At 49.5% G+C, this 26463-nt stretch overlaps 1 protein-coding gene across 4 annotated transcripts in view; it reads left to right on the top strand.

Moving 5' to 3' along the window:
- Positions 1 to 2158: 2158 nt before the first annotated feature.
- Positions 2159 to 26463, top strand: part of LOC149301409 (active breakpoint cluster region-related protein) — a 59331-nt gene continuing 35026 nt past the window's right edge. The window contains exons 1-2 of one of the 4 annotated variants that reach the window (XM_089484401.1): positions 2159 to 2243; positions 23420 to 23622. In XM_089484401.1, the coding sequence (XP_089340527.1) occupies positions 23497 to 23622 (126 nt within the window). In that variant the 5' untranslated portion in view covers positions 2159 to 2243; positions 23420 to 23496. Of the gene's footprint in view, positions 2244 to 4204; positions 4493 to 13801; positions 14194 to 17613; positions 17634 to 23419; positions 23623 to 26463 lie in introns of those variants that run through there. The other 3 variants (XM_089484400.1, XM_089484397.1, XM_089484398.1) reach the window with 3 other exon arrangements.

Raw genomic sequence — 26463 nt, forward strand, 5'->3', positions numbered from 1 at the left:
ACCTCTTCCTCCCCTCCGTCTGAAGCTGGCCGCAACCTGCCTTTTGGAGACACAAGTGGGAAGGATTCGGATGGGGAACTCCCGCCCCACGTCCCTTTTTGATTTATCCCTTGTCACCTGGATATGTTTTATGAGGGGGCAGGCCAGGAGAACCGCAGCCTTCTTGTGCCGTAAATCTCATGATGTGGGTAAACGTCTCTGGAGATCTCTTTCCGCCTTCTGAGTCTGGGGCAGCCAACTACATTCCTATGGAAAAGGCCCTGTGTTCATCCCCAACACCTTTGGGTAAAGACAGCGGCCAGAGTGGACCGTCTATGAAGCAAGGGCCTGATTCGGAATTAAAGCAGTTTAAAGTTGGACTTAAGGCAGTTGGATTATGACTTTGGAGACCAGGGTTTGTTCCCAGCTCAGCCATGAAACCCGTTGGGTGGCTTTGGGCAAGTCACGCTCTCTCAGCCCCAGAAAACCCCACTTTGCCACCAGTCAGAAACGACTTGAAGGCACACAACACAAACAACAGCGAGCAAGCCATAAATGAACAATTACACGGGAGGACCATAAATCAACCATGGCCAGGTTTGTTGGAAATGTCAGAGCTCCCGAATCATTCTGGGTCAATTGAATGCCAAGCTTGGAGATGCTGCTTCTTTGGGTCTGAAGGTACAGGACTTCAGTCACACACTCTCAGCCTCAGATGGCAATGGCAAACCTCCTCTGCGTAACTCCTGCCAAGAAAACCCCATGCTAGGGTCACCTTCGGGTTGCCCTGAGTCGGAAAGGACTTGAAGGTACACACTTGGTTCAACTTGGAGCAAGAAAGTTTTCCTTGTGTTGTGCCTCCCTCTGGTGGGCAAAGGCAGAAGTAAAAACCAATGTGTTGTTGTTGTTGTTGTTGTGTGTCTTCAAGTCATTTCCGACTTATGGTGACCCTCAGAGGTTCTCTTGGCAAGATTTGTTCAGGGGAGGGTTTCTCTTTGCCGTCCTCTAAGGCTGAGAGAGTGTAAACCTTGTGATATTCGCAAGATCACCGTAAGGCAATGGGCAACTTGAAGGCATGACACACGGTGCTGGACACACTTAGCCACGTTGTAACACGGTTATCACAACTGTATACTCCCTTCAACCTTATTTTACTGTCTGGGAAGAAGGGGGTCCCTTGTGCTGGTAAGTGATGCTTGAAGAAGTTGGTCTAGGAGGGTTAACTGAGATACTTAGTTAACAGGCAGACTTAACTAGTAGTGTACTTAACTAAGTATCTGACACAGAATTCGGCCCATTGTGGTTAGGACTGATCATTATGAAACCATCCGCATCAACCTGGGCCAGCATTGGGTACATGTCCTATTAAAACCATTAGCCAAAAACACATCTCCAGCCTTCTCTCCCTCAAAATGAAACCACTTCTCTGCCTCAAAAAGGGAAAGGCAAGCCAACGGCACACGGGAAGAGCATGCTTATGCGCAGGGGCTATTATTATTTTATCAACCACTCTTTTGCGCCTTCTCCGCTCCTGGCCGGGTGGTTATCTATGGCAAGGCCATTTTTGGATCTGGGCGAAGGAGGCAAATCCCCCCGAGAGCATCGGGTTCTCTAATGCACCATTGTCGCCCGAACGGGATTCTGCTTTCTCAGCACCGGGATGAGGTCCAAAAAAACACTTAGCCGTTGTCAGGGACGGCTTGTTTATGGCTCGCCCGCCCCCTTCCTTTCCAGTTAGTAGTCGGCCGTCTCCAACGCAAAGGAGAGCCGTTCGTTCCATTGGATCAAATGGAGAGGGAAGGAGGCCAAAGGGGGTGTGCGCTTGTGGGTGTGAGTACACCTGCCATCTGAACCAGTGCAAATCAGGCACCGACCTCCACCGACTGGGTATCTTTACCAAGGGAGGAATCCGCAAGTTGTTTAACACAACTGGATGGTTTTAGTTGTTTCCCCCTCTCTGCAAAACCTCCTGAGCACTGCGGCATAAGCCCAGAAGCGTCCAATGTGACACTTGCAGAATGCTTAGTGGAAGCATACTTCCTTGCGCCGGTCGAAGGCGGGTGACTTTTGGCACCCGCTAGATTCAGGATCCATTTCAAACGTGGTTGAATCCCTGCAGAAAAGAAGAAGCGGGAATTAAGGACTGGAATTAAGGACTCTCCAAAGCCAGCATCCTTCTTCACTCCTCCGAACTGGTCTCCAAGGTGGAAGGAACGTATGGAAGGGTATCCGCAAAGCCGGAGGTGGCCTCGCCAGGAGCCCAGGTAAAGGGATGCGGGTCGGAGAATAGATTTAACCCATGGGCAAGACTGGTATTTTCTTTTTAAAGGGTTGAAACAAGGGATGGATATAAAGTGGGAGGAAGTCCCAGCTTGGAGGTTTGCAATGTGTAGTTTGTAATGTGTTTTCTCTGAGTGTATTCATGACTCACACCTACTAACTAGACCTTTTAATACACAGACTTTTGAGCACCTGAGAGTAATCAAAATGTGACCCAGAACTGAGGCTAATTGTTTTGCTTCTTAACCCGATGTGCAAACGTTTGGCATTTCTGCGTCTCTTCTGCGTCTCATGTACCGACCTGGATGGAGAGCCGGGTGCGGAGTCCCGGAAGTGCTGGGTTCAAATCCAGCTCTGGTTTGGATCTCGGCGTCAAAGCTCTTTAGAGGAGAAACAAATCAAAGGGGAGATAAAGGTAAAATATTGGTATGGACCTAGGCTTGGCGTTGCAACGTTTTTATCCCCTCTCAGAATGCAAGAAGGTGCACCAAACTAGCAGAGAGTTATAGTCTAGCAAGCCATTGGTTGTTGTTGTGTGCCTTCAAGTCGTTTCCGACTTGTGGCGACTCTAAGGCCATGGGGTTTCCTTGGCAAGGTTTGTTCAGAGGAGGTTTGCCATTGCCTCCTTCATGGCTGAGTGGCAGATCCAAGCCTGGTCTCAACCCAACACTCAAACCACTATGTTAGGCTTTTTCAAAGTCTCCTTAGCTTATGGAACAGACTGCCAGAAGGTGTAGCACCAGACTCTTGCCTCGGGGGAGTCAAAGACACATTTAAGGGACGAATGGCAGCCAAGGCTGGCCCTAAATCTAGACCTAGATGCTTCAAATGTCCCAGTTTGGTTGGAAGGACAGGGCGGTTAAGAACCAAGTGGAAAGAGAGGAAGACTGGTGTCCAAAGGCCAGTGACCAAAGTGTCCGAAGGCTGGTGACCAAAATGGTGAAGGGTCTGGAAACCATGAAGCCCTATGAGGAAGGACTCAGGGAGCTGGGGATGTTTAGCCTGGAGAAGAGAAGGTTAAGAGAGGATATGATGATAGCCCTGTTTAAATACTTGAAGGGATGCCATATTGAGGAAGGAGCAAGCTTGTTTTCTGCTGCTCTGGAGAACAGGACCCAATGGAGCAATGGATGCAAGCTAAAAGGGATTCCAGCTCCACATTCGGAGGAACCTCCTGAGAGTAAGGGCTGTTCAACAGTGGAAGATGCTGCCTCTGAGTCTCCTTCCTTGGAGGCCTTTCAGCAGAGGCTGGATGGCCATCTATCAATGGGGATACTTTGACAGAGAGTTCCTGCATGGCAGCAGAATGGAGTTGGACTGGCTCAGGGCCTTTTTGGGGTCTCTATGCCTGAGTTGGTGGAGGAGGGGGGCTCTTGGGGAGCCTCATCCCAGGCTCCCCTTGAGTTTGGGGAGCCACTAGGAGGCCTTGACTAGAGTTGAAAGAGAGGAAGCCCCCATGATCCCAGGTGGAGTAGGGACCCAATGGAGGAGGGACAGGGGGGTCTTGGCTGGGGGGGCAGCACTAGAAGGCCTTTGATAAGGCCCCAGGTGGAGGCTCTCAGCTGGGCTTGGGCTGCCCCTTGGAGATGAGCCTGGGAGGGCCTTGGCCAAGAGAGGCCAGCCTTCCTGGGCTGGGAAGGCGTGCAGCAGGGGCCGGCCTTTGTCCTCCGCCCCGCCTGGCTGCCTGGAGGAAGGCGGATCCGGAGCGGAAGCCCAAGCCAGGCTCTTGCTGCTGCTGCTGGGGCTCTTGGAGAGGGTCTTGGGCTGGAGGATCCCCCCAGGATCCCTCCTTGGAGCATGATGGAGGAGGAAGAGGAGGAGGAGGAGGAGGAAGCAGAGGCTGCTGCTGCTGCTGCTGCTGCTGCTGCTGCTGCTGCTGCTGCGGAGTTCGAGAGGCACTGGAGGCAGGAGTTCCCCGGGGAAGGCGTCCCAGCGTTGTGCTTGGCTCCGGGGGCCCTGGAAGAGGAGCTGGGCCGCTGCAAGGAGAGGCTGCGGGAGCTGCAAGGAGCCCTGGCCCGGGAGAAGGCCAAGGAGGGCTTCCTGGAGGCTGCCCTGGAGAAGAAGAAGAGCAGCAGCAGGGGAAGAAGGGGAGAAGAACAGGCTGGTCCTCCCAGGGAGGCTCCCCTTCCTCCTCCTCCTCCTCCTCCTCCTCGGAGGGAGACCCCCAAAATAGCCAAAGAAGGCAGCAGCAGCTGCAACAGCTCCGACCCAGAGGATGCCTCTTCCTCTTTGGGTAAGTTGCTCCAAAGCCCTCTCTGTTATGCCTTGGCAACTCCAACCCAAGCTTTGGCTCCTCCAGGTGTTTTGGACTACAACTCCCAGAATTCCTGGCCCTCTCTGGGCTCCTGGGAGTTGGAGTCCACAGCTGTTGGGAAGGGTTTCTAGTAGGGATCTCGGAGCCCCTTTGAGACTCAAGCTCCAGAACACACCCTGCAGGGATAACCCAGTTTGAGGCCATTTCTCAGCCCTGGTTGGGTGCTAGGGAATCCTGGGAAGTGGAGTTTGTTGTGGCAGCAGAGCTCCCTCAATGCCTCACAGACACTCCAGAGCCCAGCATCCCCTAGCATTGAGCCTGGGCAGTTAAAGCCGTCTCGAACTGGGTCACTTCTGCAGTGGGTTTTGGACCCAGAGTTAGTCCTAAAGGGGCTCCAAGACCATTTTAAAAACGATGATCTCCGCGTGCATCTGAGGAAGTAGAGCGAAGTCGAGGAAAGCTGCTGCCAACTTCTTTCTTTCATTCGGCCTCAAAGGGGCTCCAAGATCTCTCTGCGCGCCGAGCCTACGGACTAACATGGCTATGTCTTTGAATCCTAGGGTTCCCATCGGAAAAAGGAGGACTGCTCCCAGAGTCGGAGGATTCGAAGACATAGCTGTGTCAGTCTGTAGGAGCGGTGTGTCGAGAGATCTTGGAGCAGCTTTGAGGCTCACTAAGAGAAAGAAGTTGGCAGCCGGAGAGCTTTCCTAGGCTAAAGTCTACTTCCTCAGATGCATTTGGTGCTATCTGACGCATCTGAGGAAGTAGGCTGCGGTCTAGGAAAGCTCAGGCTGCCAACTTCTTTCTCTCGGTGAGCCTCAAAGCTGCTCCAAGCGCTCTCTGCATATTGGTATGAGTATTATTTTTCAAGGAGGGTTGGTTTCATCCTTCTTCCTTCGCTTCCTTGGCCTCTGTGGACTTGTCTCATGTTACCTAGCAAGAGATGTGCCTTTCTCCAGGTGCGATGCTGAGCCGCTCAGGTTTCATTTGCCTCTCCTTGTAAATGGAGGGAGGAAAGTGTTGTGGCCCTCAGAACAAGAGCGCTCTGCACATGCTCAAGGGCACGGCCGCCTCGGGAGGTCATGTTCCCGAATTTCGAACATGGTTTTGGACGTCGGAGGCAGCTTGTGACGTCCTTCGGTTGTGAGGTGTGTGTTACCCAACTGGGCTTTAGTAGTGTGTTCCTATAGGGCAGGAGGTTGGAGTAGATGACCCTCGGGGTCCCTTCCAACGCCCTTCTCCTTGTATTTGCCCAACTCTTGCTCTTGTCCAATTCCAGAGGGGTTCACTGTGTGTTTGATAGGAAGCTGAGCTCTTGACCTGCGTTTCGAACCCGGACGCTTCCTCAGGGTTTCCTCCATCCCTCCTCCGCCTCTCTCCTTTTTAATTAACTTAAAAGCCCTCTTGGCAGCTTGGGTTACGGCTGTATTTCAAAGCCAGGGTAAGGGCCTTCTTCCCTGGCATCTCGGGAAACCTGGATGCCAGTTTACTATGTCATTGTATATAATGGGACTTGAGCGTCTATGGATTTTGGTATCCGCAGGAGGTCCTGAGACCAAACCCCAAAAGATACAAAGGTCCCACTGTAATAACGTTAATAATAATAATACCACCCCATTGTATATAATGGGATTTGAGCATCCATGGATTTTGGTATCCATTAATAGACTGAAACCAAAGCTCGGCAAATACCAAGGGCCCACTGTACTAATAGTCATCATCATCGTCATCATTGTCGGCGTCGGCGTGCCCCATTGTATATAATGGGACTTGATCATTATAGATTTTGGTGTCCTGGAAACCGAACTTAGCAGATACCAAGGTCCCACTGTATATTTTTCTTTGGCCTGTTCCAGACTGCCAAAATAAAGCTGCTTGGGGTCTCTTTGGAGGTATGCTATTTAAATGACGCCTGGGTCCTAAGAGTCCGGAGGTCGCGCCAAAGCCACACTCCATTCCTAAGCACTGGAGTGCAGCTTTGGTGCAGCTTCTGGATTCTTAGGGTGCATGCATCATTTAAACAGCATACCTCCAAAGAGACCGAAGCAGCTTTATTTTGGCAGTCTGTAACAGGCCTTCTTTAACTGTTTTATTTCACGGAGGTATAGCTGTGTTGCAGAAAACCAAACTATCCCAGTCTCTATTTTTGTGGGTCCGAGTGCTGTGTTTATTTCTTTATTCTCTATCGGTGGTCTCCCTCCATCCATCCCAACCTTGGCTTTTGGGAATCCGTAATTTCTTTTCTCCCCGTCTAGCCTTCCTTCTCAGTAATCCCAGAAGAGGACTATGCTCTCGAGAAAGAGGGTGCCAATGCTGGGTTGTCATACTGTGCAAATATTGTTTCAGTGTCTGCTGGTTGTTTGTGGGTGCTCTTTAGGCTATCAGTTTGTACGGTTTATTTTCCCCATCGTCTTTCCACCTTTGGACAAATCTTGGCTTGACCAAAGGAGGCCGTGAACAGTGTTGCATTTTGCTCCGCGTCTGGGTAAAAATCCTTCTAAAGGTTAAGTCTCCTTTATCTGGCATTGCAAAATCTGAAACTGACCACAAAATGGACAAGTCTTGGTGCACAAACTTTGTTTCGTGCCCAAAATGATTTAAAACATTGTGTATAACATCACTTTCAGGCTGTGTGTGAAGGGTATACATAACAGAAATGAACTTTGCATTCAAGGTTGGGTCCCATCTCCAAGATATCCCATTACGCAGATGCAAGTATTCCCACATCCCAAACACTTCTGGTCCCAGGCATTTTGGGTAAGACTCAACCGGTACTAAGAAACACAGCTTAATGTATTGGTTCCTTTTCGTCCAGTGAGCTCAAGGCAGAATATGTGACTCTTCCCTCGACTTTTAAGATTGCGACGACCCTGCAAGGTAGGACAGGCCGGGAAAGAGAATAACTGGTCCACTCAATACATTTCATAGTTCAGGGATGGATCTTCAACCTAGACCTCCCAAATCCTAGTCCGCGACTCTGTCCGCTATACAGCACTGTCTGCTTTGTTTTTAGATCTGAACAGAGTGCGTTGAAGTGGGAAATTGCTTAGAAACTTGGCAGGAAAGCCTCGGGTCACAATGGCTTTGGCCATCCATCAAAAGAACGGAGGAGTAATTGCTTATCTGCATGAGCTGAACCCCTCCTTTGCCGGTGTTTCGCAGGCTCCTTGAATGCGGAAGAGAATAGTTGCTGATCCGAAGAAATGTTGCCAGGAACCGGTGGTTAGAGGCGATGGGATTTGTAGTCTGAGCCACCTGGAAGGTGAAGGGTTGTCTGAAGGTCTTCCTAGGTCCAAGGAGAAGGCATCTTGCCCTCAGCTCCGTTCGCTAGGACTCTGGGAGACCCGGATTTGAATCCTCCCATCTAAACCCATGGGCAGATCACACTCTCTCAGCCTCAGAGGGAGGCTGTGGCAAGAAATGAAGAAATCTGGCCAAATCCATTTGAGGTTAGGTTTAAGGTGAAAGCCGTGAATTGGAAACGACTTGGAGGCACACTTGAACAATAGCAGCAATGTGTGCCATCTGTTTCTTGATACTCAGGGGCTCTGATCCTCCCTGCATTTACACTAGACTTAAATGAATTTACAGGGCCTTGTTTTGGAGCGGAAACATATATACATATACAGTATAGACGCACACTGGTACATGAGTCAACGCATACTTGGCTTTGCTCATCCGCAGGGGTCTGAGAGTTGAGGGCAAAGATGCTTAAAAGTTGGGGGGTTTCTTGCTGGCTGAAACCGCCATGGATTTTAGCCGGAAAGGGAACTCTTGCGGCCGATTCAAAGCAAGGGTAGGTATGCGTATATGTGGGTGGCAGTTCTCTATCAGGCGAGGAAACGATGGTTTTGATGGCATTGTAGATCTGACTTCATCAGGAAAGGCTGCACTGAACGCGGTGCTATTTATTCCCCCAGAATCTGAACTTCTGTTTTAATGGACTTGGCTTCTGAGGAGGCAAGGACTGCCCCCAAATGTTGTTAGATCCCTTGTCAGAAGCAGGATACTGGGCTTTCTAATACTGAGCTCTCCCTGGCTGCGGAGAGCAGCACCATGAGATACTTCCTACTGTGGCAATCGCCATCCAGGCTGGCAATGCCAAATCCAGTCCTGGCCAAGATATGAGATGATGGGAGTTGCAGACACGCTTCCGAGTCACATACCCTCCAACTTTCCCCGTTTGTCTGGGACAGTCCTGATTAATCCTTTGCCATCCCACTTTTCCAGCTGCTTTTAAAACGCCCCGGTTTCTCTCTCCGTCTCCCCATTTGTCTTCAGCTTACTTCAAGCGCTGCAAATTGAGTTCAAAATGCCAACGTCGTTTGCTCTCAGTGAACTCAGCAGGCAGGAAAGTAGCAGAAGAGGTGGCACCCTGCCCTTCCCTATGGCAAAAGCAAACTGCCTCTCCTTGCTTCTGCGTCCTTTCTCAGTCTTAAACTGTGCCATCCTGACCTCACTTTAGTGTTACTTGGTCACATGTATGAAGCCAGTGCTCCTGGGAGTGCCTTCCTCCAGGGATGGCGTTCAACCAGAGCCTGCGGGGAAGGGCTTGGCCCTACCTTCCCTGCAAAAAGCAAACAACGGCTGTGTTCCGGGTGTGTGTTTTTACGTTGTTGACTCAGGAGAGGGAGGAAGGAAGAGTAATGGGTCGGCCCAAGCAACCTGGGCTCAGCTCCAGGGCAACATAATAACAGCCCTGCCCTGCGGGCGCGGAGGTATCACGCTCTCATGGGAGCAAGTAAGCAAGAGCAGAGTGCCTCAACCCAAAGCGAATTCTTACAGCTCCCTTTTGCTTGGTTGCTGCGTGACTTCAGGTCTTTTCCAACTTACGCTGACCCTAAGAAAACCAGGGTTTTCTTGGCAAGTTTCTTCAGAGGAGGCTTGCCATTGCCATCCTCTGAGTCTGAGAGAGTGTAACCTGCCCAGGTTTACATATCTGAGCCGGGATTTTAACCCTGGTTTCTGGAGTCATAGTTCAGTGCTCAAACCACAACACTGTGCCACCACATCTCAGCTTTCTTCACTATCCAGCTTTCAGAGCCATGCATAGAAATGGGAACTATGACGACTTGTACCCTCCTGGTTTTAGGATTCAGTGACACATCTTTACGTTTCAGGATCTTGTCTAGTTCCCTTCCAAGTCCTAATGTTTTCTTAGTGTTCAGCTGCCTCTGAGCTTCCTTCCTTTTCCCATCAATAACCTTCCCAAATCTTTGATATTAGTACTGCATGGATCTCTTTGGGCCACCGGATGGTGCTGGCGAGCTCCCGAAAAGTGCGCTAAGGGGAGAACCAACTCAGATGCGAGCATCTTTCCACACCTGTTTTTGGCCTTACTGTTTCCACATCTTTTTTTATCTTGCCAGTAAATTGCCAAGGATGCCTTGAGAAGCCCTGGCAGCACAATGCAAGGGGGAGGGACGGCGCAAGAGGGCAGCTGGACCATACATTCCCCTTGTGATTATTGGCGTTATTATAGGGTTCGTTTTCCCGTCAATTAGACATCTGGAGGTCACTTAAAGACGTGGGAGTGCTGCCGCATCTGAGAGTCTTGATGAGAAATCTGTACTTAGGACAAGAGGCTGCTGTCAGAACAGAAGACGGAGAAAGACAGTGGTTCCCACTTGGTAAAAGGTTCAGGCAAGGATGTGTATGATCACTCTGTTTGTTTAACTTGTACGCAGAAAATACCATACGAAGAGCAGGACTGGGCACAGAAGGAGTGAAGGCAGGAGGAGTGAAGGCAGGAGGAAGGAGGAGTGAAGGCAGGAGGAAGGAGTAGCCACAACCAACAAGCAACCTCACCGATCTGGAACAACTGCTATGGAAGGCAGTGCAAAAGCAGGACTACTGCTGAACATAAAGAAAAGGTCCTAAAGAGTGAAGACATGCAACTGAGCACGAAAGTTAGGATCATCCAAGCCATTGTATTCCCCATCGCCATGTACAGATGTGAGAGCTGGATGGCGAAGATAAAAAGAAAATGAACTCATTTGGGATACGGTGCTGGAGAAGAGTGCTGAGAATACGCAGCCAAAAAGACAAACATATAGGTCCTGGAACAGATCAAGCCCGAAATCTCCCTAGAAGCCAAGATGACCAAATTGGATGTATAATGAGAAGGCATGAGATTGTAAAATACAGTAATGCGAGGAAAGGTAGAGAGTAGTAGAAAGAGAGGAAGACGGCATGCTAGACGGATGGACTCTATTAAGAATTGTCCCTATTAAGCACATCATTCGCTTATGGCCAATATGGCTAACCCAGCTACCCTTGGATATGTTTGCTAAAACATTTTGTCTCTCTTCTTTCCAAGTTGTTTCCAAATTTCTTATTTAAAAAAGGCCATGCTTTTGAATGCATCGACATGGTGAACTGAGCTCGACCTGTAGCCTCAAAATAACTCCTCTGAGCATCCTCTCTCTGTGTTGCGCATCTCTGCGTGAGCGTGATTTGCACCTTGAGCTCTCGTTTTGTGGAGGGGCGCCCTTTGCTGTGTGAGTGCAGCATCAGGTGAGGGATGAGCTGTCAGAGAGGGAGGCCTTGTGAGCGCCCTGAGTCACGGTGGTGTTTCATCGCATCCCCGGTTCCCTCTCCTCCAACTCTTTCTTTGCTCCCTTGGAGACAGAGTTCTCCTTTGTTCCCCCGGCTTATGACTCAAGATCCTTTTAGCCGTCAAAACCAGAGACTGAATCTGGGACCATCTGCCTGGCAAGCAAGCGCTGGGGCAAAAATGAGCTTCTAGTCCTCATGGTTGTACATTAAGATCTATTAATTGTATCCCTCCCTCTCCCAAAGAATCATATTAGAGCTCTATACCCCATTCAGCCAGGCAGGAATGCACAGTTACAGCACCCCCAACCTCTGTTTAAAGACCTCCAGAGTTAAAGAGAGGACAGGTTTATTTCAGGTGTGTTGCTGGTGGGCATTTAGCAGGAAAACGTGGCATCCGAGGCTGAAATAACCAGCGAAGAAGAGGGATAAGTATATATAATATATACCCTACTCACTTCCGTGCCAGCATTCTCTAAAGATGCCAGCCACAGATGTGGGTGAAACATCAGGAACAAACTCTTCCAGAACATGGCCACAAAGCCTGAAAAAACCACAAAAAACTAGGTGTTGTTGTTATTATTATTATTATTATTATTATTATTATTATTTCAAAACTAAAAAGGCACACAGGGGCAATGGAACCAATGGGGCACATCGACCCTGTGAGATAATGCAGTTTGACACCACTTTAACTGCTGGCAGCTTTGACCAAGGGGTTAAGAGGGATTCTTTCTCCAAACTTGACCTTTCCAGTTAGAGTCTTTCCAAGCCATACCTGGAGATGTTGGGATTTGAACCCAGCATGCTCTGTTTCCAAAATAGGGCCCCTCTCCACCGCTGAGCTGGTTATAGCCATTTTGTAAAGGATGTTGACGTGTGTCTCCCTGTTGCTCCATTCATCTGTATCTCAGTGAGCATTGCTAGGAGATGGAGCGACACAGATGAGGATCCTTCCGTGGACACGTACCCATTACGCAGTCTGTTGTTATTGTCGCTGCCACCGTCCCGTGAGCATCCTTCCGGAGAGCCGAGAAGGTCTGCAAGGCCCAGAAGGGGCACTTTTCAGCCTCATTCATCGCTGCTAATTCTGGCGCGTTCCCTCCATCCCTCCTCCATCACCACTTCACCACCTTATGCCAGTGACTCACTGCCACTCATCTCTCGTGATTCACTTGGCGGGTGGGCTGAAAGATGAGGAGGGTTGGCAGTGCCACCGAGGTTGTGAGAGCAAACCCGGCACCGAGAGAGCGATGTGGTGGCCAGCTTTGTGGCTGAGAGAGAATGACTTGCCCAAGAGCCACCCAAATGCCACTCAGTCCATCTGCCCTCTTCCCTTTGCGGATTTGGGGTGTTATATACTTTGCTGCCATCCTGTATTTTACGCATTTTGAGTTGGCCCGATAAAGACATCGTATTTTTGTGGATTTGGGGGTTATCCAGTATGGCCAACCCAGCTACCCTTGGATATGAACTCCCAAAGGAGTAATGCTTTCAGGGGTCCCAGCGTGAGTGTACCAAAGGGTTGTGTGCGTGATCCAACGTTGGGACTTGAGAAAGGGATTGTTGTACGCTCAAGGCCTGGGAGAGACAGTTTGTTCTCCACCAATGCTGCGTTCAACCTGTGTTCAATGGTTGGGTGAGATTGCGTGAGATTTCTGCCTGGGTGGCGTCGGGGACGATGGAGACAAGAGTTGAAGGCAGAAGGGGGGAACCCATCCTTTCCCTCCCTGGATGCCTCCGGGACGGACAGGCCGACAGCACTCAGCAAGGGCAGCCTCTCCGTCTCAACGCTTGGCTGGCGTGTTGACATATTGGGGTTGACGGCTGCCGTGGCTCCTGTTTCCTTTGGCTAAATGTGGGGGGGGAAAAGAATAGATAAAAGGAAAAGGGGAAGGGGTGAGGGGTGAGAGAGGAAGAGAGGGACGGCAGGGCTTTATTTCTGCTTTCCTGGCTGCTTTGTTGGTTGCGGCCTCAGAGACTGAGGAAATGGAGATTATTTGTCTGTGGCATCCAATATGTCCAGCTCTGACCGGCAGCTGCTCTTCAGCCCCTGAGCCAGAGATCTTGGCCATTCCCATTACTTCTTAGCTGCTGCGTTTAAATGAAATGGCTCAAGAATCAAAGCCCAGGCTTTCTTTTGTGCTGCGTTTAACTTGAGGCCAAGTTAAGTTTCTAGTCCTCATGGTTCTGTACAGAATTTCAGTTCTTGTTTGACGGGACAAGATGATGTTCCTGTCTTGCGGTGGGAAGCTTCGTCCTGCCTCCTTAGAGCCAACCTTGACACCTGCTCTGACTATTTTGTGATGGATCTCAAGCCCAAAGGACTGTCTCTCCCATCATCCATGACAGGATGCCTTTTCCAACAGGGATGCCCCTCTCCCTAATCCTTGTCTCACGTCTCCTGGACTATTGGGTCATTGGGCTTCAGCTTGCAACATGCCTTTGGTGCATTTTGGTAGGCCCCATAAAAGCATCACTGTTGGGGGGGATTTGGGGTGTTATTGTACTCCCTCCTCCATCTCTTTCTCACTCACACACACACATACACAAACACATGCGTGAGACCGTTTTGTGTGGCACAGAGGCGGGGATGAGTGGCGGATGACAGCGCCATCCCCCCCCATGATGTTCGCCATTGGTGGTGGGCATCTCCTGTAACACTCCTCCTTCCCCGAGCCCCCTTCTGAAGAAAGTTGCCCCCCTTCCCTAAACACACAGACACAGACACACACACACACACACACACACACACACACAGCTGGTGCGCCGCCGCTGTCCCTCAGCACCACCCTTCCTTCCTCTTTGCTTTCATCTCATCCTCCTCTCCCTCCCTTCTCCTCCATCTCTTGCTGCTCCCTGGCTTTTCTTTTCCTAATCCCTCTTCCAAATCTCCTCTCTTCCTTCCTTCCTCCCCAATCCCTCTTCCTACCCTCCTTTCCCCCGATTCCCCCCTCTCTTCCCTCAACAGAACCCCAATCCACAGCCTCTTTGTTTTGCCATGCCCGCCTGGTGGAGACGTTGCTGCCGCCGCCGCCGTTAATCTGCTGGCAGAAGGATGGAGCCCCTGAGCCAACACGGTGGTGGCCTTCCTCGCCTCTCCTGGATTGACACCCTCTATAGCAGTAGGTGCTTTTGGGGAGGGCTGGGAGGGAGAAAAACCGGGGTCCGGTCCCCCCAACATCACCAGCACCCTGCTTGAGCATCGCCTTCTGACGGGTTGCGGTGACGGTGTGCCAGTCTTTTTTTCTGGGCACGGTAGGGTTAGGTTGGCATCACCCGTTGGCATCTTCATTTTCTCCCCCTCCTTTGGTTCCCATCTTGGGGTGCAAACCCTCCTTCGCCCCAGTTTTCCTTCATCATTTTTGGATGTTTCTCCCTTCTGTCTAGCTCTCCAGGGAAAACTCTTACAAGAAGCCCTGTCAGTTTTCAGTTGGAGAGTCGAGGATGGGTTACGTAAACCCAAATGTTGCCGAAACGGAAGATGAATAGGGATGTGGGGTTTCCATGATGGATTTATATTTTGGGGGGGATCAGCCCTAGAGAGGGGAAAAGAGGAGACTGTGTATTCCCTCCCTGTTCCCCTAAACCTGGGTTAAACCATTGCAGTCTTGTTGTTGCTGTGTGTTCCTTCCTAAACCGTATATATTGTCGCTTGGGTTTCTTTAGCACCTTTTAGAATCTGGTTTGGGCTGTTCACCCATTCGCACATACCCACACGCACCCCAAAAACACACCCCAGCTTGTCCTGAGGGACAGGTGTGACACCAGACGGAGGTGTAAAGCGAGTGTTGGGTACAGCCGACAGGTGTGTTAAGCTTACACAACCAAGCGGAGCATCTCTTCCGTCTGCAGCGCCGCACTCTCCTCTTTCCAGATATGTCTATCCAACACTTTTCCTTCCCTTAGCTTTTTGGGGTTCTTGTTGAAACCCCCTTTCCTCCCCCCTTTGCTTTCCAGCACCTTTTGGGGTGGATTTGCATTTTATGGGGCTTGGGCATACGGCAACGTCATCCTGATTTGGACAGAGAAGGCAGGCTGGGTTTTTAACACTGTCTAGGGTTTGTTTTATGAGGGCCTAAATACCCTAAAAGTGCCAGATCCCATCTGATCTTGGGAGCAAAGCAGGGTCAGTCCTTAGAAGGGAGACCACCAAAAATACCAGACTTGATTTCAGAGGAAGGAACCACTGAGAACCTCTTAAGGAAACCCTACAAAATTAATAGGATCACCCTAAGACGACAGGTGGAAGGCGCATAACACACATAGGATCTATTGGAGGGGCTCTCCATCTTCGGAGGTCTTTAGACAGAGGTTGGGTGGGCATTTCTCAGGAGTGCTTTCGCCATCTATTCCTGCCTGGCAGAGGGTTGGACTAGATGTCCCTTGAGCTCCCTTCCAAGTGTACGGTTCTATGGTTCTAGTAGTCCTTTCTCTGGCTCCAAGGAGAGCGGTTGTTGGTATGGAAGGGTTTTGGGTTAGAATCCCAAATCCCAGCAAGGGGCAAGTTGGTTTGGCCAGTGGTAGCCCACCTTTCCTTCCTCCTCCTTCACCTCCCTGGTCCTTCTACCAGTTCCTTCTTTCCTTACTTAAAAGGAAAGAAACAGGTGGCTCCTAAAATTAAAATAAGGAGCAGGCGGCTACTAAAATAAGACCCGGTTCCTCGAAATAAGGGATGGGTGGCTACTAGATGGGGAGCCATTGCTAAATAAGGGAACTGTTCTTTGAAATCAGAAGCCAGGGGCTACTCATTTAGGAACAGGTGGCTACTAAATAAAGAACAGGGGAGCAAGTGGCAAGCTAGTCCTCTAACCCTAAACCATCTTTCTCCAGCTTCAAGGCCTGGGATAGCATAGCAGCGAGGAAGGGAAAAGACCAAAGGTATTCAACTGGTTCCCAGTTTGCCTCCTGGCCTACTCCATAGGGTTGCCATAAGCATTACATTTGCAAAGCCTTTTGAATGCTCTATACTTGGGGGGAAATTCAGCAACTGTTGGGTGCTTTTGGAGCAGGGACTCCCATTAGTCTACATTTCTCTGTTTCGCTCCCTTTTCCCCATGGTCTACTTGACTGGGTTGTTGTGAAAATCAGGAGAGGGACTGGAGCTTAATGGAAGGAAGCTGGCTTGGAAAATAAGGATGATGATGATGAGATGATGTTGATGATGATGATACTAAATGTCATGGTTTTGCGCTCCAGAGAGGCAGAATAATGGATGCATGGATAGGATGCCATGAATGGCAAATCATGCGGCATAATGTTTGACATTAATGAACCGCCACGCTTTGTTTGAAGTGACGCCAAGGAAGCTGGTGTGCCATCTTTCATGGAAGGCATTTGCAGCAGATGGCTGCACAGCCGGGATGCCCCAATTTTTGCGCCATTTCCAGGAAGGATTGGTGCGGGTCAGACTACATGACCATTCCCAAATCTGTTGTGATTGTCGTCGTCATCTCCAGGCGGGAAAACTGACTCCATAAACTTCTCTGCTTGCTCTTTTGGATATTTTTTGAGATTATTTTAGATTACTTGTGTAATCTGCTGCAGTGGTTTTAGTGCCTGAGCCTCACTCTCACCCAGCAAATGCCCTCCAGACATTTGGGACTACAACTCCCATCTGCACCCTCCTGTTGGTTATCCTGGTTGGAGATTTGCAGCCCAGAAAACATCTCATGGGTGTCAGGATTTCTGACTGCAACTACTACAATCCATTGCCACTCGAAGCACCCATCCAAGGCCCATGGCTTTGGACAGTGTGCTGGGAAAAGCCTATGGAACTCCAGGCTACTATGCCAAAGACTTCATAGACCTCCATGTTTTAACCAATGCATCACACTGCCACTCGATGAAGTATCCACCCAAGGCTTTGTTGGAAAAAGCCTAGGGAACCCCAGGCCAATGGTCCATAGACTTTCCAAGCCTCCCTGTTGCAAAGCAATGCACCACACCATCACTTCATGAAGAGCACAGGCAAGTCCAGGATTTGGGATTATAGCACCCATCTTCCACTCCTGTTGGACTAGAGATCTGGCAGCCCACAGCGACTATTCCCTCCTTCTTATGATATCCCTTGGAGGTTTCCTTCTCCATAACCTGGCTCAGTTGCCATAGATCTTGGCCCCGGACCCCTGGGAAAGTCTTCCTCGCAAGGGACTTACGTGCGCATGATGCGCTCTCCCTCGCCAATGTTCCTGTCCTCCCTTGTTGAAACCGAAAATGGGGTTTTTGTTTGGCTTGGGCCATCCATCAGGGGAGGCTTGGCTACCTTCCCAAGCTGGACGTTTGGAGAGAAAAAAAGGGAGAGGAGGCAGGTTGGAGGAGCATGCATTTGTGCGTGTGTGTGTATTTGTGTGGTTGTGCGGTGGAGGGACACCCGATGTTCCCAGCCGGTTTCCTTGGCCACGTTGAGCGCATCGTGTGTTGTGTAACTGCCTCTTGGAGGGGGGCAAAAGCAACAACACAATTGGTATTCACTCAGCAGGCCACAACGGGAAGGATGCAAAACCAGGAGGCGCATGAGGGCAGGTTCCTTGCGAGCTCGGACTGAGGACAGAGCGGACGGCGGGTGTGTGGGGCGGCTGGCGAGGAAAGCAGCGTGTGGACACGGGGTGGTAGTATCATGGAGGTGTCTCATCCGCGGTGTCACCATGCGTTTGGGTTGATTCGAAGGCAGTTGACAACCACAAACATAGAGCCATTGGGTTGGAAGGGGGGGACCCAGAGGCCATAAAGTCTAATGCAGGAGCACCAGCTAGAGTCCGTCCCCAGCAGCCTCTTTATGAAGAAAAGTCTATGACTTCTTTTGACTTGAAAGTTAGGTTTCTGTTAACGCAGGCTAGAATAGCATTTGCCTTCTTTGCTGCAGCATCAGCCGTGATCAAATTATGATTTGAATCCTGGTTTCCCAACAGCCAAACCATGACACCATGCTATTTCTCTATACTAGGTATAAATGCATAAGGATTATACACACTTTATTATTTCTCAGTCCTGAATTCCCAGTTTGGGAACGATTGCTCTGAATTCTCCATCCGCTTGGCTCCTTCTTGCAGGAACTTGAACCCAGGAGACACTCACAGGGAAATGAGAATGGATGACAAATATTCTTCCCAGGTTAAGTCATTGGCATTGCTGGGTGAGAGCGGTGCCAGGCGGAGGCTCTGCCAAGTGAGTTTGGGATGCCCCAAAACCTGAAAAGGTTTTGCCAATGCTGGCAATGGTGTTATATTTGGAGACAAAGATGCAATGTCTGCATGTATTTCTTTTGGCAAGCGTACAAGAGTTTAGGCAAGTTGTACTTTTGCATGACAACTCCCACAATCCACTGAATGCTGGGCAGTGGATTTGGGGGATGTTTCTTACACAAAAGGAACTCTTTGACTTCTGCTCAACATCCTGACATCCCAAAAGCCTGGTTTGTAGGAATATATATATATATATATATATATATATATATATATTAAAAGGCTTTGGTGTGCAAGCCGTGAGATTGAACCTCACCTTCCCTCTCTCTGCTGTTTTGAAGGCTCATTTTAAACCTGACTGCTTTCGAACCCGTTCCCTGCGCTGCATGTTAATGTGAAGAGGCGGACTTGTTTTGCCTGCCTTGGGTGGGTGCGAAATGTATTTCTGCCTGGATGCTGAGAACAAGCAGACAGAGCGGATAGATTTGGACATCACTTCTTCTTAGACAATAAGATTATCATTTGTCGTCGTCGTGTGCCTTCGAGTCATTTCCGACACATGGCGACCCTGTCGTGGGGTTTTCTTGGTGGGATTCGCACTGAGGAGGTTTGCCTTTGCAAACGCTCTGAGGCCGAGAGCGTGCGAAACTTGCCTGGGGTCATCCATGTCTGAGTAGGGATTCGAACCCTGGTTCAAAGTCAAAACTGGAGAGGGTTCCTGTGCCTCTCATGGTTGTGTAGAAGAGGGAATTTCAGTAACCAGGTAAGAAGCAACCCCTTCTTCTGCGCATCTGTGAAAGGCACAGGAGCTCTCTCCAGATTTCATTTTGGCAACCCTACTTTGCCATTGCTGGAGACGGGTGGATTGCAAAGCGGGTGCCACTTTGGTGACCCTGTGGATTGCAAAGCGGGTGCCACTTTGGTGACCCTGTGGATTGCAAAGCGGGTGCCACTTTGGTGACCCTGTGGATTGCAAAGCGGGTGCCACTTTGGTGACCCTGTGGATTGCAAAGCGGGTGCCACTTTGGTGACCCTGTGGATTGCAAAGCGGGTGCCACTTTGGTGACCCTGTGGATTGCAAAGCAGGTGCCACTTTGGTGACCCTATGGATTGCAAAGCGGGTGCCACTTTGGTGACCCTGTGGCTAGCAAAATGGGTCACTGAACGCATTAATTCAGTTCATAGAATCACAGAGTCGGAAGGGACCCCAAGGGCCATCGAATCCAAACCCTTGCCACGCAATGAAAGCCTTCCTGGAAGATGACCATCCAACTTCGGCGTAAAAATCTCCAAAGGTGGAGAGTCAGCCAGCCCCTTCCACTACCAACAAGAAGGTCGTCCTAATATTTCAGTGGCATCTCTTTCCTTGTAACTTGAATCCATTGCAATTTTAGGCTGCATCAATAGAAGTCTAGTGTCTAGATCAAGAGAAGTAATAGTGCCACTGTATTCTGCTTTGGTCAGGCCCCACCTGGAATAATATTGTGTCCAGTTCTGGGCAAAACAATTCAAGAAGGAGGTTGAGAAACTGGAGCCATGTGTCCAAAGGAGGGAGACCAAAATGGTGAAGGGTCTGGAAACCATGTCCTATGAGGAGAGACTTAGGGAGCTGGGGATGTTTAGCCTGGAGAAGAAAAAGTTAAGAGGTGATATGATAGCCCTGTTTAAATACTTGAAGGGATGCCATATTGAGGAGGTAGCAAGCTTGTTTTCTGCTGCTCCAGAGACTAGGACCCAATGGAGAAATGGATGCAAACTGCAGGAGAAGAGATTCCAGCTCAACATTAGGAGGAACTGGCTGAGAGTAAGGGCTGTTCGACAGTGGAACAAACTCCTTCCTCGGAGATTATAGTGGAGTCTCCTTCTTTGGAGGTCTTTAAGCAGAGGCTGGATGGCTATCTGTTGGGGATACTTTGACTGAGAGTTCCTGCACGACAGAATGAGGTTGGACTGGGTGGCCCTTGCGGTCTCTTCCAACTCTACGATTCTATGATTATCAAAGTTAGTTGGTGATGGGGAGGAAAGGAGAAGGGAGGTGGATCTGGAGCTGGAGAGCATCATGCCTTCCTCACTTCCACCCCCACAGCTGCAAAAACAGAGCCATAAAAAGAGGGAGGCAGTGGGAGTATTTATCCCACCCATCGATGAGTACTTGAGCATCTTCCCAGGGCTTCCAGCTGCAAAGGATGAGAGGGATGCAGGAGGAGGAGGAGGAGGCGGTTGCCGTGGTGACGGACCAGCCTCCAGCCACCTCGCAATGGGAAGCAAGCGTGGGATGTGTAGGGGGTTGTTTTGTGCGTGTGCGTGTTGTGTGTGTGTGTACCATGGGGTGATTTTGACGAAAACTAGGGGTGGCAGTGTCATATTGGCGTGAAAGGTGGCTCCTCTGAGGAGGAAAAGTGCCCTAAGGAGAGGCCACCTCTGCCCAAAGTTACAGAGGGAAGCACTAGGCCCCAGTATGGGCACTCTTTGGCTATGATGCGCATGGCACGCGTTTAAAGCAAATTGTATTTATTTACTACAGATTGAGTCTCCCTTATGCGGCATTCCGACATCGGAAATATTCCCAAACGTAACCAGTCCTGCTCAATGTTGCTTAATTCTTTTTAACTTTGGTAAAACTAAGGTTTTAATTGAATCTTCCGGTAGCCGCCTTGGATCCCGTCCCAAGAGAAAAGCAGGGTATGGATCCGATCAATTTGTCAATAAGACGCTCTCGAAAGATGTCCATCCAGACTCTGTTTAAAGACCTCCGAAGGCAGACAGTTCGCCTTCCTCCGAGGCACATTTCTTCCACTCTTCCTAATGTTTAGGTGGAATCTCTCTCCTTTTTTTGCATTTTGAACCCCTTGTTTCTGTCATTTGAATCCATGGCACAGTTGAAACCCTCATTGTTTTACTTTGGGGGAGATGATGTGGAACAATGCAAAACGTCTCGCCTTTATTTCCCTGAAACAGAGGCAAAAGGCGCACAGTTCGACACCAAATTTTGCATTTATGCATTTGCATGTGTGGTGTTTTATGCCTCCCTTTTTCCAGAGCATCCAAAATGACCAAAGGAAATTCTCCTGTGACGAAAGATGGCACCACTCGGTGACAAAGGTACCTTAGGAGGAAAAGATGAAATTGAGTGGAAGATGTGATGGGATTTGTGTAACACGGAGTAAAGAAAGTGAATGTGGAGTAACATTTTCTCCCTCACAATATCGTCCTCTGCGGAAGCTAGAGTGTGTTGGAGAATTGCCTTCAACGCACATAGAAAGCATGGCGTTTCAAGCAATAATGGCAGCTCAACCTGTGTTCCTCGCGTTTAGGTCACCCTTCCACTTTTTCATTATGCATGACGGCCATTATGCTCTGTTGCCCTGATTTGGAAAGCAGAGGTTGCCTTTTCTCTCACTCTTGCTGCCAACTTTACAAATCTCGATGCATGCCCTTCTCTGTGCCAGGATCATGATCATTTTCTGGGTTGGAAAAGGTACCTTGCCCCGTCTGTCTGTCTCTGCCACCATCTCCTGGTTGTTGTTATGTGCATTCAAGTCGACTCCGACTTGGTTCAACCCTGCATAGAGTTTTCTTGGCCAGATTTCTCCAGAGCGGTTCAGCCTTTGCCGTCCTCTGAGGCTGAGAGAGTGTGACTTGCCCAGGGCCTGAATAGAAAAGATGAGGATGGCAGGACAGAAGGAGCTTGGAGTTGACCATTGCTATACATGGCTTCCCTTCTCCCCATTTTTGAGCTTTACAACTCGGCAAGGTAGGCCAAGTTGTGCGTGTGTATATGAGAGAGAAAAGGTCTCAAGGCTACTTGGCTTCATTGCCAATCTGGGTCCTGATGGTCTCCCATATTCTAACCATTCTACCACACTGCCTATCACCCCCCAACTCCGATGGCACCTCTTCTGGAAAATCCTCCGAGGGAGATGCACACACACAGGGCAGGGCCAGCTGGCGCATGCAATGATCGAGGGATTTCAAGGCAAGGCGGTGCTCAAGGATGCGTGCTTAATTGTACAAATGTGGGGAAGTGTGTCAGGCCAAGGCTGGGGGGGGGCGTCAGAGGGGGGGTCAAGCGAGAGAGTGTGACCGAGGGGCACACGCTTGACTGGGCCCAGACTGGATGTCTCGGGAGCTGGGGGAGGTAATGCGTTTGCAGCGGGTGTCGTGGGCGCATGGCATGTGCCTTCTGGTTCCCTGGTCATGCCGCCTCCGACAGGGTTGGTCTCTGGCTCGGCCTAGTCATGCGCTCTCTTTCCAGCCGTCTCTTCCTTCCAGTGGCCTCTGGTGCCTTTGAAAGGTACGTCTACACTGTAGAAATAAGGCACTTTGACACCACTTTAAGTGCTGTGCCTCCATCCTCTGGGATCCTAGGATCCAAGGTCCTTGTCTGAAGTGTGCTGGATCCTCGCCAAACTACAAAGCCCAGGATTCTGTAGGATGGAGCCATAGCAGTCAAAGCAGTGTCTAAACTGCATTATTTCTATACCCAAAGTCTTCTCTGTGTGTGTCTGGATTTTAGTCCAAACTGCAAAGGAGCCATACAGTGTGCAGAACCATATCCCATGCACAATAGGTTCAATGCTTGGGATGGCTCCCTTCAAATTTCAGCCAAAGACCAGGAGCGGACTGCGGATCCTGTCTGATGTCGGATGCTACGCAGGGTCAGCTCTGGTTAGTCCTTGGATGGGAAACCACCAATGAATCCCAGGCTCTATTTCAGAGGGAGGAACTGGCAAAATGACTTCCGAGGATCCCTTGTCTAAGAAAACCTTAGAAAATTTATGGCTGTCGCCATAAATCGACCAGCAACTTGGAGGTGCATTGTTGCGCCTTCAAGACATTTCTGATGTACGGCGATCCTAAGGGGTTTTCTTGGCAAAATTTGTTCAGGGGAGGGTTTAGCTTTGCCTTCCTTCGAGGCTGAGAGTATGTGACTTGCCTAAGATCACCCAGAGGGTTTCCGCAGGGCAGGGATTCAAACTCTGTTCTTTAGTGCCCTAGTCCAGCGCTTAAACAACTGCACCATGCTGGCTCTTTGAAGGCGCATACATCTATTTAATGATGGTTTTGGGGTCTGTGTATATTTGGAGATGGAGCAGGAGGTGTGTGTTGTGGGGAGTGATGCTATCCTCCGGCATTGACCAAGTTTCTCCTCGATTCCTCTCCGCAGATTTCAACTACGGGACGGAGGATTATGACGCCGAGGGGAACGAGGAGCCCAAAGTGCCGCCCGGCGGTTCGGAGACCATGCCATACATCGACGAGTCGCCCACCATGTCCCCCCAGCTCAGCGCCCGAGGCCAGGAAGGCGGAAACGGCAAGGACGGGCCAGAGAGTGTCTCACCTACGGCTACCGACGGGATGGGCACCGGGGTAAGTCTCTGGGTCCTCCAATGAACTCAAAACCATTTATGCAACATCCTTGTGAGGTAGATTCGGCTGAGATTGAGAAGGAGGGATTGCTCCACGGTTACTTGGTGAGCTTCATGGCTCAGGTAGGACTTGAATCCGGATCCCTTGAGCTCCAGCATGGTTGCCACTGTGACTTTTGTGCGCGAAAATTACACACTTTACACCCAAGTCACAGCTTTTCTACCTAGAGACTAACTTCCTTATGGAAGAGACGCTTCTGGAGTGTTTGCTCAAGAATTTTACTTTATGCAAAAAGGAGAAAAATAGCCCACAAGACTCTGTTTGCCTTTTGTTCTTTTTTTGGGGTGGGGAGGAAGAGGAGGGCAATAAAGGCACATAGCGTGTCATTGTGGGCATATTAAAAAGGTGACATGTTGTTATGGGCTGGGTTGTGCCATCTGGCGGCCATAACCTAGTATCACGTTGCTCCTTAAAAGGTTCCTGGGAATCCTCCCCTTCCAGATGTACTCTGCTGCTCTGTTTCTTCCCAAATCTGATGTAAAACAGGCATCCTAGGTATTGCTGCTAAACCAAGTAAGCCTTGAGATGCTTAGAAAGGACAGTAATGGCCCCCTCCACCTTCTCTTCGCCAAGCTAAACATGCGCAGCTCCTTCAACCTTTCATCGTAGGTTTTGTTCTCCATGCCTTGTTGCCCTCCTCTGAACCTTGCTCAACTTGCCTTTTTCCTTTCTTGAAACAAGACATCCAGAATGGCTCCTTTTCATCCTGGAGGGAAGTGACCAGTGGGGTGTCCAGTGGGGCTCTGTCCTGGGCCCAGGGCTATTCAACATCTTTATCCATGACTTGGAGGACAGAATTGGGGGCATACTTATCAAATTTGCAGATGACATCAAATTAGGAGGAATAGCTAATACCCCAGAGGACAGGATCAAGATTCAAAATGACCTGAATAGACTAGAAAGCTGGGCCACAGCTAACAAAATGGAATTCAACAGGGAGAAATGTAAGGGTAAAAAAAATAAAATGCACCAATATAGGATTATGGGGGACACTTGGCTTAAAGAGACTTATGTTTGAAAGGGATCTGGGAGTCCAAGTAGACCACAAATTGAACATGAGTCAACAGTGCGATGCAGCGGCTAACAAGGCCAGTGCGATTCTAGGCTGCATCAATAGAAGTATAGTGTCTAGATCAAGGGAGGTAATAGTGCCACTCTATTCTGCTCTGGTCAGGCCCCACCTGGAATAATATTGTGCCCAGTTATGTGTCCAGGACATTGAGAAACTGGAGCCATGTGTCCAAAGGAGGGAGACCAAAATGGTGAAGGGTCTGAAAACCATGAAGCCCTATGAGAAACGACTTAAGGAGCTGGGGATGTTTAGCCTTGGAGAAGAGAAGGTTAAGAGGTGATATGATAGCCCTGTTTAAATATTTGAAGGGATGCCATATTGAGGAGGGAGCAAGCTTGTTTTCTGCTGCTCCAGAGACTGGGACCTGGAGCAATGGATGCCAGCTCCAGGAAAAGAGATTCCACCTCAAAATTAGGAGGAACCTCCTGAGAGTAAGGGCTGTTCGACAGTGGAAGATGCTGCCTTTGAGTCTCCTTCCTTGGAGGTCTTTAAACAGAGGCTAGATGGCCATCTGTCAATGGGGATGCTTTGATTGAGAGTTCCTGCATGGCAGAAGAATGGGGTTGGACTAGATCAGGGCCCTTGCAGTCTCTTCCAACTCTACGATTCTATGAGAATGCAGGACTCCAGATAATGCCTTAGTGCAGAATAGAGTAGGAGTATTAGTAATGTCCTTTTTTGGGACTGGAGAGATGGGATAGTGATACAGAAAGCATACAGCAAAATGACCCCTCTCCAAACCCCACTCTTCCTCCATCCTGCAAAATCCCCCTACCTTTGACCCCATACCAAAAGGGATTTGTAAAGTCTTAAAACTCTCCAAAGCCCTTCTTAGTTGCTCTTTGGACTTTCCAAGCCACCTGCCCTGTGCGTTTTTAACTCTTTGGCCTCCTCTCCTCCCTGTGCGGAAACTGTGGGTTATTTTGGATCCCTTTTGGATGACACAGACTACATTCTCCGTCTCTCATTTTGGGTCAACCTCAAGGCTCTAGTCTTTAGGGTCTTCATTTTAACAATAGGTCTTTGCCGCTTTGCGCTGATCGCATCCCTTCTTGTATCTTTCTCCTGCCCCTCTTTCAATTTTTGGAGAGCTGCATGTTAACATGTTACGTTAAGTTGATTTGTTTTGAGGATGTTAAATCAAAAGTGGCTTCCTCCCAGCAGTTTCCAAAAAGACAGTTGTGCCGATTGTGTTTTTGCAATTGTATATAGTGTTGTTGTTGGTTCCCCCCCCCCCCCCCCCAATGATTTGTGTCCGGATCAAGATACAGTTGGAAAGAGAAGTTTAACTCTGTGCTGAGATTGAGACCAAAAATTGCAATTCCCCGGAACAATATAAAAACACAGATCATACTTTTCAAATATTGGAAAACAACAACAACAACAACCACAATCCCTTTCCGTTGCATAGATTTTAAACCAAAGGCCAGCCTGGATAAGAAGGTCTTAAGCCTGCCGGCGAAAGGAAAGGATTGTTGTAATGTTTTAGCGAGATGAACTTTGCAAAATGCTTCAGAGGATGCAAGAAAAAGGTTATGTAAATGCTAACACTCTTCTTTTCTCCTTCTGCCGGCCTCTGCTTTCTTCCTCTCCAAATCTTTTTCTAACCACTCCGGGCGTGTCCACACTGCAGAAATAAAGTGGTTTGACACCACTTTAACTGCCATGACACTACCCTACAAAACATACACATAGCTTGACGTTGAAGT

This window comes from Sceloporus occidentalis, unplaced genomic scaffold (genome assembly GCF_023333645.1).
Source record: "Sceloporus occidentalis isolate IW3139 unplaced genomic scaffold, rSceOcc1.0.p SCAF_21, whole genome shotgun sequence".
In the NCBI taxonomy this organism is placed as follows: domain Eukaryota; kingdom Metazoa; phylum Chordata; class Lepidosauria; order Squamata; family Phrynosomatidae; genus Sceloporus; species Sceloporus occidentalis.